The sequence below is a fragment of the Eretmochelys imbricata genome, chromosome 9, assembly GCF_965152235.1.
Source record: "Eretmochelys imbricata isolate rEreImb1 chromosome 9, rEreImb1.hap1, whole genome shotgun sequence".
Taxonomy (NCBI): domain Eukaryota; kingdom Metazoa; phylum Chordata; order Testudines; family Cheloniidae; genus Eretmochelys; species Eretmochelys imbricata.
The window spans coordinates 36,415,156-36,430,073 of record NC_135580.1 but is presented as its reverse complement, the minus strand read 5'-3'; the positions used below and the strand labels follow the sequence as shown (position 1 = coordinate 36,430,073).

At 39.5% G+C, this 14,918-nt stretch overlaps 1 protein-coding gene across 1 annotated transcript in view; it reads right to left on the bottom strand.

Annotated features, from left to right (window-relative positions):
• CUL3 (cullin 3) overlaps window positions 1–14,918 on the bottom strand; it is a 102,926-nt gene that overhangs the window by 75,719 nt on the left and 12,289 nt on the right. The window contains exon 2 of the mRNA XM_077827286.1: window positions 1,035–1,232. Within this exon, the coding sequence (XP_077683412.1) occupies window positions 1,035–1,232 (198 nt within the window). The remainder of the gene's footprint in view (window positions 1–1,034; window positions 1,233–14,918) is intronic.

Genomic DNA, 14,918 nt, shown 5'->3' with positions numbered 1-14,918 from the left:
AAACGTCTTCACCTGAAAGAACCACCAAAAATGGGAAGCAGTCCACTGATTACTTCAACTCACTAAACTGTGCAGTAAGGGCATGATAGGCTATGATGCTACTCGAATGCTTTGGTCAGTACATACAATGGGCACAGTGGAAAAGCAGCTGTTCTCCAGGCTGCATCTTTGATTCTGCCACAAGTGCTGGACCTCTTTAGAGCAATAAGTTTTCAGCCTTGTTTCAACTCAGAAAAAGGTCAAGTCAAGGCTGGGTTTAGCTAACGTGAGCTAGCTACGCCAGATCTAAACAGGACTGCTTTTCTTCACCAACACAAAGCCACAGAGGTCCAATCTGTAGACTGAGGCGAGATGGAAGGTCTTTATATCTTATATATTCAGAATCAAAATGATTGTTTATTTAAAATTTTAGGCTAAATTAAATGTATGTTTTGAAAAGACTGAAATTTAAGGACTCAGACTGTTCAGGATGTTTTTTGTCAAGTTGATTTTATGCATTGAACGATGCCTCTCTACTCTCTATATAATGTAATCCCAGCACAACTATTGCATTAGATCATGAACAAAGCCCATTACAAGCAAGTTCTTATTCCGGGATGTAGTTAGCTCCCAGACTGAAAAATGGGGTTATTATTACTAGTAAGTGAAACCGACCCCACCCAAGAAGGCCACTCAATTCTATCAAAAAGCCACAACTTAAAAAATAAATAAATAAATAAACAGGTTAGCAGACCTACCTATGCAATCATGCAATAATGATTCAACTAAAAGTGATTTCTTCATTCACATATTCATAAACATTTAAATTTGCACATTTCATTATTCATTAGTAGTTTAAACATAAATGGTACCTCTAACATGAGATCATCTTATGCTTGACATTAGTCCTAAACTGGTATTATATATGAGTAAAAACATTGTTTTAAAACTAAAGTACCAAAATTTGGATTTTTGTCACAAACCACAATTATATAGTGCTCATCTTACATATCAGCAAGAAAACCACTGATTTAAAATTTAGTTTAGTTAGATACCTTGTTTATGAGATGCTCAGTGACGACTTCTCGTAGTCCAGTGTACAATTTTTCTCCATGTTTATGTAACACCATAGTATATGCATTCCTATACAGTTCCTCAAAGCTGAGACCACTGTTGTTCTTACGCTGGATTTCTTGGATCGCATTTTTCAGGAGATCCCAAATGCTGTTTACATATTTCTCATCCATGGTCATCTGCAATATTGAAGAAAAGAAATTAGTATTTTCCAGAATTAAGAACTGTGGCTACCAGAAAATTAGCTGGAAACCACTGTAATTTGAAAGCAGCAGTAATGACTTCTGTCAAATTTCTCCGATTCAAAATTTATGACATTTATCAGAACCTTAGATCAACGAGAGTTGACAAGATTGGTAGGGATTAACTCCACTGAGTCAAAGATAGCCTTTGCTATGATTTTTCCAAGTACAGTAACTCCTCACTTAAAGTCGTCCCGGTTAACATTGTTTTGTTGTTACATTACTGATCAATTAAGGAACATGCTCGTTTAAAGTTGTGCAATGCTCCCTTATAAGTCGTTTGGCAGCCGCCTGCTTTGTCCACTGCTTGCAGGAAGAGCCCGTTGCAGCTAGCTGGTAGGAGTTTGGAACCAGGGTGGACCGGCAGCCCCCCTATCAGCTCCCCGCTCCCCTAGGTTCCCTGTGTAGCAGCCACCCAGCAGGCTATCTATTGGGCAGTTCAGCTGTCCTTTCCCCCACTGCCATGTGCTGCTCCTGTCCTCTGCCTTGAAGTTGCTCCCCAACCATCCCGCTTGCTGTGCAGGGGTGGGGGCCAGAGGGAGGCTAATGTCAGGATGTCCCCCTCCCCTGCTCCTGCACCCCACTTACCCCATCTTCCATAGAGTAGGGGACACACACCACAGGGCTTACCACGGAGGGAGCTTCCTGGCAGAAGCTGTGGTCTCAGCTTGCTGATTAACTTAACAAGCCAGTGTACTTAAAAGTGGGGTCAGCCTACTTAAAGGGGAAATGCGCATCTCTCTCTCTCTCACACTCACACACAGAGTTTGTGTCTCTGTCTGCCATGCTGTCTCCCCTCCCTCCATTCATGCTGCCTTGTAGAGTATCAGGCTACATTAACAACGAGTTAACCCTGGAGGGCTCAGCGCACTGCTAGTTCATCATTTAGCAGTAAGGCATTCCCTGGGAAATATCCCACCCTCTGACTTTACCACCTCAACCAAACTTCACAATCATAAAATTTTTTCCCTGGAACCTAACCCCCACTATTTATATTAATTCTTATGGGGAAATTGGATTCGCTTAACATCATTTCACTTAAAGTTGCATTTTTCAGGAACATAACTACAATGTTAAATGAGGAGTTACTGTACACCATCAAGAGCATCTTTTTTTTTTTAAATGACATTTTTTCCTTCAAAAATACAGTTTTCATAGGATTCAACCCTGATTCCACAGGGAAAAAATTCTTGTTTTCCCCCAAAATATAACAACCAATCTCCAAAAAGAAAAGGAGTACTTGTGGCACCTTGGAGACTAACCAATTTATTTGAGCATAAGCTTTCGTGAGCTACAGCTCACTTCATCGGATGCATACTGTGGAAACTGCAGAAGATCTTTTCATACACACAAAGCATGAAAAAATACCTCCCCCCCACTCTCCTGCTGGTAATAGCTTATCTAAAGTCCAGGATTTGTGCTGGAAATAGCCCAACTTGATTATCATACACATTGTAAGGAGAGTGATCACTTTAGATAAGCTATTACCAGAAGGAGAGTGGGGTGGGGGGAGGTATTTTTTCATGCTTTGTGTGTATAAAACGATCTTCTGCACTTTCCACAGTATGCATCCGATGAAGTGAGCTGAAGCTCACGAAAGCTTATGCTCAAATAAATTGGTTAGTCTCTAAGGTGTCACAAGTACTCCTTTTCTTTTTGCGAATACAGACTAACACGGCTGTTACTCTGAAACCAATCTCCAGTTTTCACCCACACTAACATACAACCTGACAAATTTTAGGCCATGGTATAAGCCTCACCTATGTGGAGTTCTCATTCGGAAGTAAAGTGGCCTGCATAGACAAGTCCTGAAATATGAATACTCTAGAGCAGTCAGACTAATTTCTGCGTAAATATATACCTTGTCCTCTTAACTATGGCCAAAATTGGGGTTTCACATATCCAGTACAAAATGCATGAGAACAAATGGCAAGAATCTCAAAATTGGGTTCCCAAGGCTTTTAAATAGTACACAATTTATGTGGACTCTGGCCTCTTAAAAGATTAATTGCAAAGAATTTCCCCTCCCATCTTCAAAATGTTAATATATATTACTAAGTAAACCTATTTTTAATATTGTCTTGTTTATCTTTAAAATTTACATGCCTGATACTGTCTCTCTTCTGAAGCTTAGTTGGCGCTAATGAAGTCCTGTTTTAGAGGACTTCATTAGTGCAAACTAAGGACTTTTAAGTGTGTGCCCACAGTGTCCACACACGGAATTACAGTACAGCACTTTGGTGCATGCTGTAATTCACACGCTCTTAGTACAAACTGCAGGTCAGTGTAGGCATGCACTTAGTTTGGAACTAAAGGCTTGTATACACAGCACATTAGTCTGCACCAGAGGGGTGTAAATCTAGTGCACACTTGTGTGCTGCGCACTAACAGGCCTGTGCAGACCCTGCTGATGTGCACTAAAAATTACCAAATGTATACTAACGTAGTCCCGTTTCAAACAGTACTATGTTAACACACACTAGGTAAAGGAGTAGAGATATGTGGTCCCTATGGGGATTCACTGTGGTGCGCATATGCTTTGAACCAAAAATTCTTCGGCAGCAGGGTCCATTAGTTCATAACTGTGCCACCTCATGCTTCCATCCAGGGGCATAAAGGATGGAGCAAATCGACCAGCCCCCAGTTTGGACTCTACTGTGAATCAGGTTGACTCAAACAGAAGGTAAGGAGAGAGGTCATGGAATACCCATAGGGACCACACATCTTCAAGAACTCCAGTTACCATAAGGTAAGTAACATTCCTTTTTTCTTAAGAGTGCTGCTCCCTAGGAGTATTTACTGTGACTCCCAAGCAGTGGTCACTGAAGAGGAGGGTGTGAGGAAGTATTGCTGTAACAATAGCAGAGTGGGGGATTGCTGAGCCAAAGGAGGTATCTGTAGTCAAAGCTTGGAATACCTGGTGAAAGTGTGTAAGGAGCCCCAGGTGGCTGCTCTGCAAATCTCAGAGAGGGGAATTCTCTGTAAAGAAGCTACTGGTACCACTTGAGCAATCACAGAATGGGCCCTGACAGTTTGAGGAGGAGGGGCCTTCATAACATCATAGCAGAGAGAAATGCAAGAGGCTATCCACTTAGTCTTTGGGAAGAATGTACAAGAATGAATGGATGATCCAAGACAGCTTTCCTTTCCATTTTCACGGCGACAGCAATGAACAACCCTGGAGATTTCTGAAAAGGAATTGTTCTTTGCAGAGAGAAGGCAAGAGCCCTGTATGTCTAGGGAATGGAGACTTGCCTTCTCCATGTTTCAGGGAGGTTTAGCATAAAACACTGGTAGGTGTATAGCCTGATTAAGATGAAACTCAAAGGCACCTTAGGTATGAACTTAGCACATAGACCTAAAGAAACCTTGCCCTTGTGAAAAACTGTATAAGGTGGGTCTACCATAAGAGCTCCAATTTTCCCTACCTTCTAGCAGAGATAACAGCTATCAGAAGGTGATCTTCAAAGAAAGGTGCCGGAGGGAAAAAGGGGCTAAAGGTTCAAAAGTACAGCAGAAAGAATGAAGTTCAGATCCCAGGCAGGAACTGGTTGCAAAGCTAGAGAAAATGTCCTTATGATGCCATTCAGGAACTTTTTGATAGAGGGATGAGTAAAAACAGGGCGGCCTCCACCAGGGACTGGAAAGAGCTAACAGCTGCCAAATGTACTCACAGGGAGCTGATGACAAGCCAGGTGTCTTTAGCAAAAGAAGATACTCCAGTAGGAAAGGCATACCATCAATAGAAAGTGATGCTGCTGGCACGGAAGAGAGAGCAGTAGCATTTTCCCATAGGGCGTCTCCTGCTGTTCTGGAGGACGGCTCAAATGTCTTGAAAGCAGGTTTGTTCTACGCTCATTGTCAGTCCTAAAGCTATGCTGCCAGATGTAGGGATGCTGGACTGGGGTGCTTTACACTGTCCTCATTTTGGGACAGTAGGCCCTGGAACATGCAGATTTGGAGACATTGTAGATGCAATCATGTCAACGGGGTGACATAAGTGCATGCCCCTACAGAACCAGGCAGGACTGGACTGTAGTCTGAGGGCTGAGATAAAGCTGGCTGAGGAGATTCCTCATGGCAAGGAATTGGTCCAGAGATAAGCAGAGCCCTGCTGTGTCTAAGTTCAGGTCCACCCGATTAATTGTATGGTTTGTGCAGGTAATATTTTGTGCAAGTTAATATGGACTTGTCCAAAATGTCTGAAGTCTTAGGGAATCAAAGAGTTGAATTGTGGTAGTGACTGTTGCTTGTACCTCCTGGTATGACCAACCAGTAAGCAGCCAATTGTCCAGGTAAGGCTATATCTGTCTCCCCTGTCTACAGAGGTATGCAGCCATCACCACAACACCTTTCATAAATAACCTGAGGCCATGGAGAGGCTGAAAGGGAGCATTCTGTATTCAAAGTGCTTCTGGCCCACTGTGACCTGCAGGAACCTCTTGTGAGCAGGATGAATATCCAAATGAAAAGAAGCATCCTTGAAACTGAAGCCTGTAAACTGGTCACCTGAGCTGAGGAGGGTATATAGGGGCCAAGGTGCTCATTCTGAACTTTCAATGCTGTATAAAGATGTTCAGTATCTGAGGTCTTGAACAGGTCTTCACCCCCTTTCCATTCTTTTTGGGACTGAGGCATTACCTTGAGTAAAAGCCCTTCCCTGTAATAGGAATAATAAATTCTGTCAACTTTAATTTTCTGTTCTTTGGTGGGACTGGGATTAAAGTTGAATTTGCTATTTTATCCTTATCTGCCCCAAATATAAAGGTAAACAACCTGCTGCTCTAATCATAACTCACACACTGGGGCCACTTCAGAGAACTGCAGAAGGAAAATTCCAGGAAATTTCAAGCTATAGAAGACAACTTTACAAAGTTATCACAAAGAATATTTGAAATATATTACCTTTTAATATTTGATATTAAATATTCCATCTTTTGGTGTAGCTTCATATTCTCCTTCAATTAATCATCTCTCTCTTTCAAGTAGCAGCAGCACTTGAATAAATTTTAGGAAATGGGTTTGCTGAAGTTTTATCATGACAAATTAAGAGAATATTATCCCCTACTTCGACATCAAAAATAGTTGACTTGCTTTGCAATGATGGTTTTCTGGCAAATGAAAGCTTTCTAAGAACTTAAATTACTATGTATTGCAGCAGTGAATAAGTTACATATGTAAGTTTTAGTAAGAAGAGTCTTACAGTTTTCCCCTCTGTTAAAAAGCTCTGTTTAAAACTTTTGCACAAAATACATAGGACCTTACACTGGCCAATATTTGCTTCCTCAAAACTAAATAAGAATGTCAATGAACCGTTACCTCTGGGTTGTTTAGCTTGTGAGGCTGTCACAAATGAAAATTTTTAAATAAAATGAAAATATTTTTCTAAAGACAGCTGTAACAAAAACTGTCTCCATAAAAACAAACATACTGAAAGTTCCAATATGGTAGTTAAGAGACATAAAATTAGTTTGTGATGTCATAAGAACATTTATGTACTTCTGAGATCTAGATTGAGATCCTTGGATAAGAACAGGCATATATGTATTATTAGAAAATTAAAGCCCTGATTCCGCAATTTGATCCACTAGAGCAGACCCCTCACAACAAAAGGGTGCTCACAGATCCACACTAGCAATTCTGAGTGAAGAACCAGTCCCCTAATGTTCTTCCTTGCTCATTCCCTGCCTCGCATCGATAGATTTACTGGAACTGTTGACGTAAACGTTTTAAAATAATGAATTGCTGTTCAGTTGTAGAGTTCAATTCATGCACTATATTAGTTTTCAAATGAAAACTAAAAATTAAATCACTGCTGCTTGTGAGGGCTTTTCAAAGCCCATTTCTCAGACAATTTGAGGATGGAAGAGAGAAAGGGTTCTTTTAAATTAAACAGTAGGGTGAGTTGCAACAGCATTTTCCAAAGACTTAATGGAGAGGGGACAGTTCTTTCCAATTTAAAAGATTAAATTAAGGGCAACAGCAACAAGATATAGACAGAGTCAGAAAGAAATTTTCTAACATGCAGACCTGGTTGGCGTTTCATCATCTAACAGTATTCAGTGCCCCATATAAAATAGACTTTAAACCATATCCTTATCCGGATCTGGCAGCGTTTTTGACAAATTTAGAAGACTGAGAATTTAAACTAATGAACAGAAATTTAACTATCCTTCCTCTCCTAGAAATGGCCCCAACAGAATAAGATTGACACACATTAATTTCCTTCATTGCTTGACTAATGAATCTGGATTTCAGGTTCTATTTTTATGACATTCTGTATTTTTTCAATTGTAATATCTTGTAAATTCCTAGGAAAGTAATTGTTTTTATAGGTTTGTTTGAATTCCGACTGTAAATTAGAGCAGCCACCAGTTCTGAAGCAATCAGAGAAACAGAATTAATATACTCAAAAGCTCTTTATAGTTGAAAGCTTATTCTAGAAAATTTACAACTTTAGGAATTCTGGATGTCAGTCCAAATATAGTCATTGCTGCCATCACATTGTTCACTGCTTGTGTGTTCTATCCCTTCCCCCCACCCTGCACCTGTCTTGTCTATTTAAATTGTAAAGTCTTCAGGGCAGGGACTGTCTTCTACTCTATACTGTAGCATAGTGGGATCCCATGCTTGGCTGGCCCTTAGGCACTGATAAATAATAGCTAGTCATGGAATGCTATTGTCCATGCTGTCCTGATTCTGTGAATAAAGAAGACTTCCTTCCACATCTGTTAATCTAGCACCTTTTTCCACCACTAAATTTACATTTAAAATAAAATATTTGTGACCACCAGAAATACCACCATAAGCTGAAAAATCTCTAGCCAAGTACAGAAAGACTGAGACCAGCACGCTTTAAAAACAAAGATCGCATTTCACAGGATATCACAACTGTGAAAGGATAAGTTTTTCTATGTCTCTAAAATGTGGTGGATTACACACATCACAGGGTCAGAAATTAAATCATTTAAGGGTTATGTATAACAGTACAGTAACTCCTCACTTAACGTTGTAGTTATGTTTCTGAAAAATGTGACTTTAAGCAAAACGATGTTAAGTGAATCCAATTTCCACATAAGAATTCATATAAATAGGTGGGGTTAGGTTCCAGAGAAATTTTTTTTTTCCAGACAAAAGGCATTATATACATTTTAAACAAGCAATTTAATACAGGTATAAGTTTTAAACAGTTTTACATACAGTACAGTACTATAGTTGGGAGGCGCCCCCGCCTTACCCCACACAGGTACAGCCCACTGGCACTGCAGACAATGAGGCAGCAAGGAGGCTGAAGGTGCCATAGACTAGGAGAAGCGGCAGCTTCCCCACTGTGCAAGCACAGGCACCGACTTTGCCGGGGGCTCAACCGTTGGCCCGGCCACTCCACCCCTTCCCCCAAACCTCCACCCTTAACCCGCCTCTTCCCTCCCCACCTCCTTCCCCTTTACTCTGCACGCCGAGTCCTCACTCCTCACCGCTCCCTCCCCTGCCTCCTGCCCGTGGCAGTCAGCTGGTTTGCGGCATTCAGGAGGCCTATGCGCTGTGTCCTTGCTCCTCTCCCCCCCTCCCTCCTGAACGCCGCAAACCAGCTGACTGGTGGGGAAGCAGGGAGAAGGTGCTGATTCGCGGGGTCCGCCAGCAGGCAGGAAGGTGCTGGCGGGAGGGAGGGGAATGGGGGGGGGGCTGTCAGCCGTGGACAAAGCAGGCAGCCAAACGACGTTATAGCGGAGCATTCCACAACTTTAAACGACCATGTTCTGTAGTGGAGCAGGGACGCAAGATCGAAACAACATTAAGCGAGAGGATGTTAAGTGGGGAGTTACTGTATTATTCCTATTTGGAATCAGAATTCTGTTGCCTTGTATACTTATTAGGGATGTAAAAGGTTAACTGGTAAGCATTAGTCTTACCGGTTAACCCGCCTTAACTGTTAACCCCGAGCTGGTCGCCCAGCCCGGCCAGAGCGGCCTCAGCCCCAGCCATGCCAGCCGGATCAGCGCCAGCTGCTCTGGCAGGCTGGCCCTTTAATCATTTAAACGGTTAATTTTAAAAGGTATGTACATCACTAATACTTACTTCTGTTGTGATAATGTAACAACACATAATTTTGCTATGAAATTATTTGTGGTGCAAAGTTACAAAATCTATTGTAGACAATTTACTCCTTTTGTTACAGATAAAAAACATAAAATGCTGCCTACCACCAATTAGAAATTCAATGCATAAATCAAAACCAAGTCACCAATTTCAGTTCTAATATTCATGCCTATGAACTACGATTCTAAAAAAACCCACCACACAAGGTTGCAACATGAAGCACTTGAAGTAAGTGAATATCGTAGTTTCTTTACGACAACCTTAATTCTTCCCCCTTGTGTGTAGGCTTTGTTCTAATCTGGATCTTACTATTTATTTTCCCCAGAACACGTACAGGTCAGTTGGTGAATTAGGCAACTTTCTGAAGGACACCATCCTCAAACTGCTGAAGTTGGACAGTGGACTGTGAATGACGCAGTCCTGTTTTGTTTCCACTTTTACATATTGCATTGAATGAGGAGGTGCTCCTCAGGGGCCTGGGTTCCAAATGAGCCCTGCTTCATTCCACACAAATCCTGAAGTATCATATTAATTAAAATGAGAAATTACACTTATCTTCCCTTTCTGCAATCCCAATAGAAATGTTTTTCAACTGATCTCTCGTTTCTGCACAAAGTCAGTGCATGTGCTGCACAAAGTCATAACTCTGCCAAATATAAATGGTTCCTCAACAGACCACCAAAAGATATCTCTGTAAACTAGGCACCATCTCCCTGCTAAGTTTCAAGCTCCTATCATCTCACACTGAGGTGCTAGAGCTGTTCAAAAGAGTTACAGTATTTTGGTAACTTGTTTTTAATGGCTTAGCTGATTTGCTCAAGCTTTCAAATTAAGTGAATCTCGATCAGAAATCAAATAGGGAAGGTTTCAGCTCAAAAGTCATAAATTGAAGAAAGTTATATCAAACCGCAAATGGCCCTTTGAAATGGAAATGCTTATACAACCTAAAATACAGACATTGCCTATAATATTAACCAAGGATTACAGCAAATATTTAGAGACATTTCCATGGTGGTCATTTCCATAGTGTCTCAAGTCAGAAAAAGTTTAGCATGTATTATAGAATGGCCATAATGAAAGTACTCATTTTCAAAAATATCTGAACCTAACAGTTTGGGGGAGAGAGAGAGCTGGCTATACTGTGGAATTTTTCTAATTGATTTTAAGGCTAGCTCAACCTAACCTAATTCTAAAACTTGGTTAGAGCCAAAGCAGAGACCTAGATTCAGGGGTTTAAAATAGCCTGAGCAATTTTATAAAACTGGTTTGAAAACAGGTTAGAAAACTTCTCCAATGCTGACAGATCCAGTCAGCCTGGTGCATCAGTATGCATGGCAATTTGGTTTGGGAAGAGTGAACAATTAGAAACTATCCTTGGATTCTTACTTAGCAAGAGTTGTAGGAGATGAATTAAGTGTTTTGTATCTGGGAAGGCGCACTGTGTGTTTTGTCTGGTCCAACTCACAATCTCCAATACAAATGTGATATAGCTAACATAGGAGGCCACATCTCACTGTCTTGGTTTCTTCAATTCAAGTAAATTGCCTTGCTTGTGATCCGTTAAAAATTACAGGAAATAGTTTACCAGGAGCTCAGAATTACACAGTAAAAGAAAAATTAATACATCCTGAATGAACTGGGAGAACAAATGCAAACTGTGATATCTAACTCCTCTTACTCATCCTCCACCCAAAATAGAACAAAATGGTATCATGAAACAATAAAAACTGCAGTATACTGATCTATGAAAGAGGAATCTAGTTCAGACTTGCCACAAAGCAGGCAAGGAAGTCCTTTTGTCACACATGCCACAAACATCAACAGTTCCAAAAACAGTTTCTTTAAAAGAGAACTAGAAGATAATCATTGTTTCTAATTATAAAGAAAGGTAAGTCATTAAAATACTGTCTTAAATGTAATAAAACACTCAATTAGGAAATCACCACCTTGATCATTCAGAGATACCAAGAACTTGGAAAAAAAAATTCTCCTACTAGAAAGCATAAGAAATGTGAATTTCAAAGTTGCCGGAACTTAAGTTGTTTAAATTTAAAAATCTATTAACATTGATCTTAAATTTCTAAACAACCATTAAATGTTTTTAATATATACACCTTACAATGTTGAAACTCATCTCCAATATGTTCTAATAGGAAAGAGGATTAATTTAATCTTATTTGCAATCACAAATTGGGCTTCCTGTATATGTTCATCTACATGTTGAAATACGTTTACATGCATGATGTGTGGGCACAGTTTACTGGTCATTCTGGCAGAGGTGGTGGATAGATCTCTGAGTTTGGGCATGATCCTGCACCACTGAAGTCAACAGGAACAGGATTAGTTAAGCACATAAGAGTATGTCCTTGCAATATGGTTTGTATGTGCTTCACTGTTTTTTAATCGGATTGAGGCTTCGGGTTGATGGAAACGTCACTTCAGCAACCCTAACTCCAAATTAACAAACTTTATTGTGCAGTTATTATGTCAGCCCCACTATTATAACAGCATCAACCACATGCACTAAAGAGATTATGAAACAATGACAGGTGCAGTATTTTATCAGGTGCTTTGAAGATTCCTTTTCCTACTTATATTTATTAATTCCTTTTACTCATTATATATAGTAAGTATCAGATTCTGATACCCTTATTCACAATCAATAGCACCTTATGCAGTGCTGAAGTCACTGGAACTACTCATGGAGTACAGTACTGTATGAGTATCAGAATCTAACCATAAAGAATCATTTACCTAAAATAACTACTTATCCATCAATCTTAATGGGATCTGAGTACCTAACTTCCCTAGGCTCCTCTGAAAATCCTTGTGTAGGATTCAAAGTGTTTCAGATGACATTCCATACAACAGTTTGCCCTGTAATTACTATAACAGATAAAGTGTGCCTGTTCAAATAAGTGGCACTATATTTCAGCCTTCAGATCAATGGGAGGTGGGGGAGGGAAGCGAGGGGGAGAATGCTCTGAATCAGGCAGGGCAGGGACCTGAACTTGTGTCTCCCCATCTTAGCTTTGATAAATATTTCTAGTACCATTTAATGCGAAATATATAGAGCAGCAGTTCTCTCTGTCCTCACATATCACAGCTTGAGTATAATATTAGAATAGGAATCTCTTATAATTACACTGATTAAAGTTATGACGGTGGTACCCAAAGTACTTCTGAGTTGTAGATATGGTTTACTAAGTCAGTCTGAGAGCCACTGCTGGAGAACTGCTCTAGAACCAATGTTTGTAATAAATATTTCTAATGAAATAATGGGAGATTACCTGACACAAAAGGGTTGTGCAGGGCAGTGGTTCTCAACCAGGGGTACACATACCCCTGGGGGCACACAGAGATCTTCCAGGGGCTACAGCAACTCATCTAGATATTTGCCTAGTTTTGCAACAGCACTAGCTAAGTCAGTACAAACTAAAATTTCATACAGACAACTTGTTTATACTGTTCTATATATTATATTTACATTCCAATTGATTTATTTTACAATTATATGGTAAAAATGAAAAAGTAAGCAATTTTTCAGTAATAGTGTGCTGTGACACTTTTGTATTTTTATGTCCAATTTTGTAAGCAAGTAGTTTTTAAGGGGGTATGGAAGATAAATCTGAGTCCTGAAAGGGGTACAGTAGTCTGGAAAGGTTGAGAGCCACTGGTGTAGGGCTTCCCAAATCTATCCAAAGAATCCTGACTTAGAATAAAATGATTATGTATATTTCAAGATCTGTTCTGACAAATTTTCTTTAAATAGATGTTTTTAAGGTAATACCCACTAAGAAAAAAAGAGATTTAAATGATTTTACACACAGTAGGCAGAGATAATTAATTTCTCCTTTTTGCCAGCTCATGTCTATTGATTACTACAAAAACTCAGACATTAAAAAAAGATACTCACTTCAGAGCATGATGCAGATACTATATTGTCAGGTCTTAGTTGGGAACTAGTAGGAGAAGGGAAAAATATTACTTCCAGAGAAATTGGGGCATGGGAAGGCACCAAGTCTACTCATAGGTACCATCTTCCCAACTTAACAATTTGTTAGTTCATTAGCCTTTCAGCTCTCATTCAAAGTTTCCTTGAGCCACAATACTAATTTCGATCTAAACCCCACTAGAAACATACCCATATGATTTTAAAAAAAAAGTGAATCTACAAATAGGTTAAAAGTTTAATATTTTGAAATTGTTATATAGATGTTAAACAGAACATATCAAGATCAAAAGGAAGTGTTCCAAGCACACAACAATATATACAGGAAACTTACAAAGATTATAACACCATTTCCAGAATGCATTCCAAAAGAAGAAACATAAGGGAAAAGAAATGCTTTAGACTCCTTCTGGGCTTGAACACAACTATTTTTTTCTCGTGATAACCCCACAACACTGCAAGAGAGAGAGGCCTAAAAGGGACAAAAAAGGCCTACTTTTCCACTTTGTTTGAAGTTGTAATACATTTAGAATTTCGTGGGTAATCTATATTGGTGCACTATGGTAACATTTTTTCTTTTTTCTCTCATATATTTAACATATTTACCATAATTTTTGGCACACAAGAAAGCATTGCCTGGAAAACCCTAGCACTGGAACAACACAGGAAGAAAGCAACGAATTAAGAGTTGTAAGAGAAAGTTTAAAGGGCGTCTGGCCTCACTAATCTTAGTTCCAATTTTCTCCCAAATTCATAAGCATCGAAGTGTCTCCCATCCCTCCCCACCACAAGTAAAAAAAAAAAAAAATCAGCCAAAAAGAAGGGGTGGGGGTGGAGGGAAGAAAACTAGCACTTCAGTACTCTAGATTGGAAGAGTGAATGTGAAGAGCTGCAATGGACTACTTAAACAAAACCCCTTTTAGGTTCAAACTAATGTGAAACATAAGGCAAGCTGTCAGTTTTGTATTGCACATATCTTAAACTAAGACTACAAATAGTAAAGATTCGCCCTCCATTCCATAGTTGTTGGGGGTCTTTTTTAGAGAGAGCTGAAGCTCACGTAATTAAAGTATATAAACAAACACATGAATTGATAATATATTTAAATTATGCAGATGTTTATTGTTATTAATATTAACCTAATAAATCCATATTTACACACAAGTAGAATAAATCTTAGCCATAACAATTTACATCTCTCACCTCTCCTAATTCCACCTTATTTTACCCTAGAAGTATCAAAAAGGCTTCAGGCCTGTAATCAGCAACAACATGAATACCAATTTAAAGAGTCTAATCAATTTCGCAGCACACATTGTCCTAATAAAAAAAGTGATTCCATCTTATGGTATCACACAGTCCCCTGGAATTTTTTTCCTTCTTTATTTCTCCTCAACTCATAAATCTTATAAGTCATAACTAACTACCATATACAAAAATCTGCCCTGATCCACTTCCGCTTATTCTCCTGAATGTACATCTTCACACAAACTTCCTCGTGGCTGGATTTTACTAAAACTAGACAAGCCATTTACAACGCACGCTTTGCTTCTCTACAAAAGAAAAAGGACACT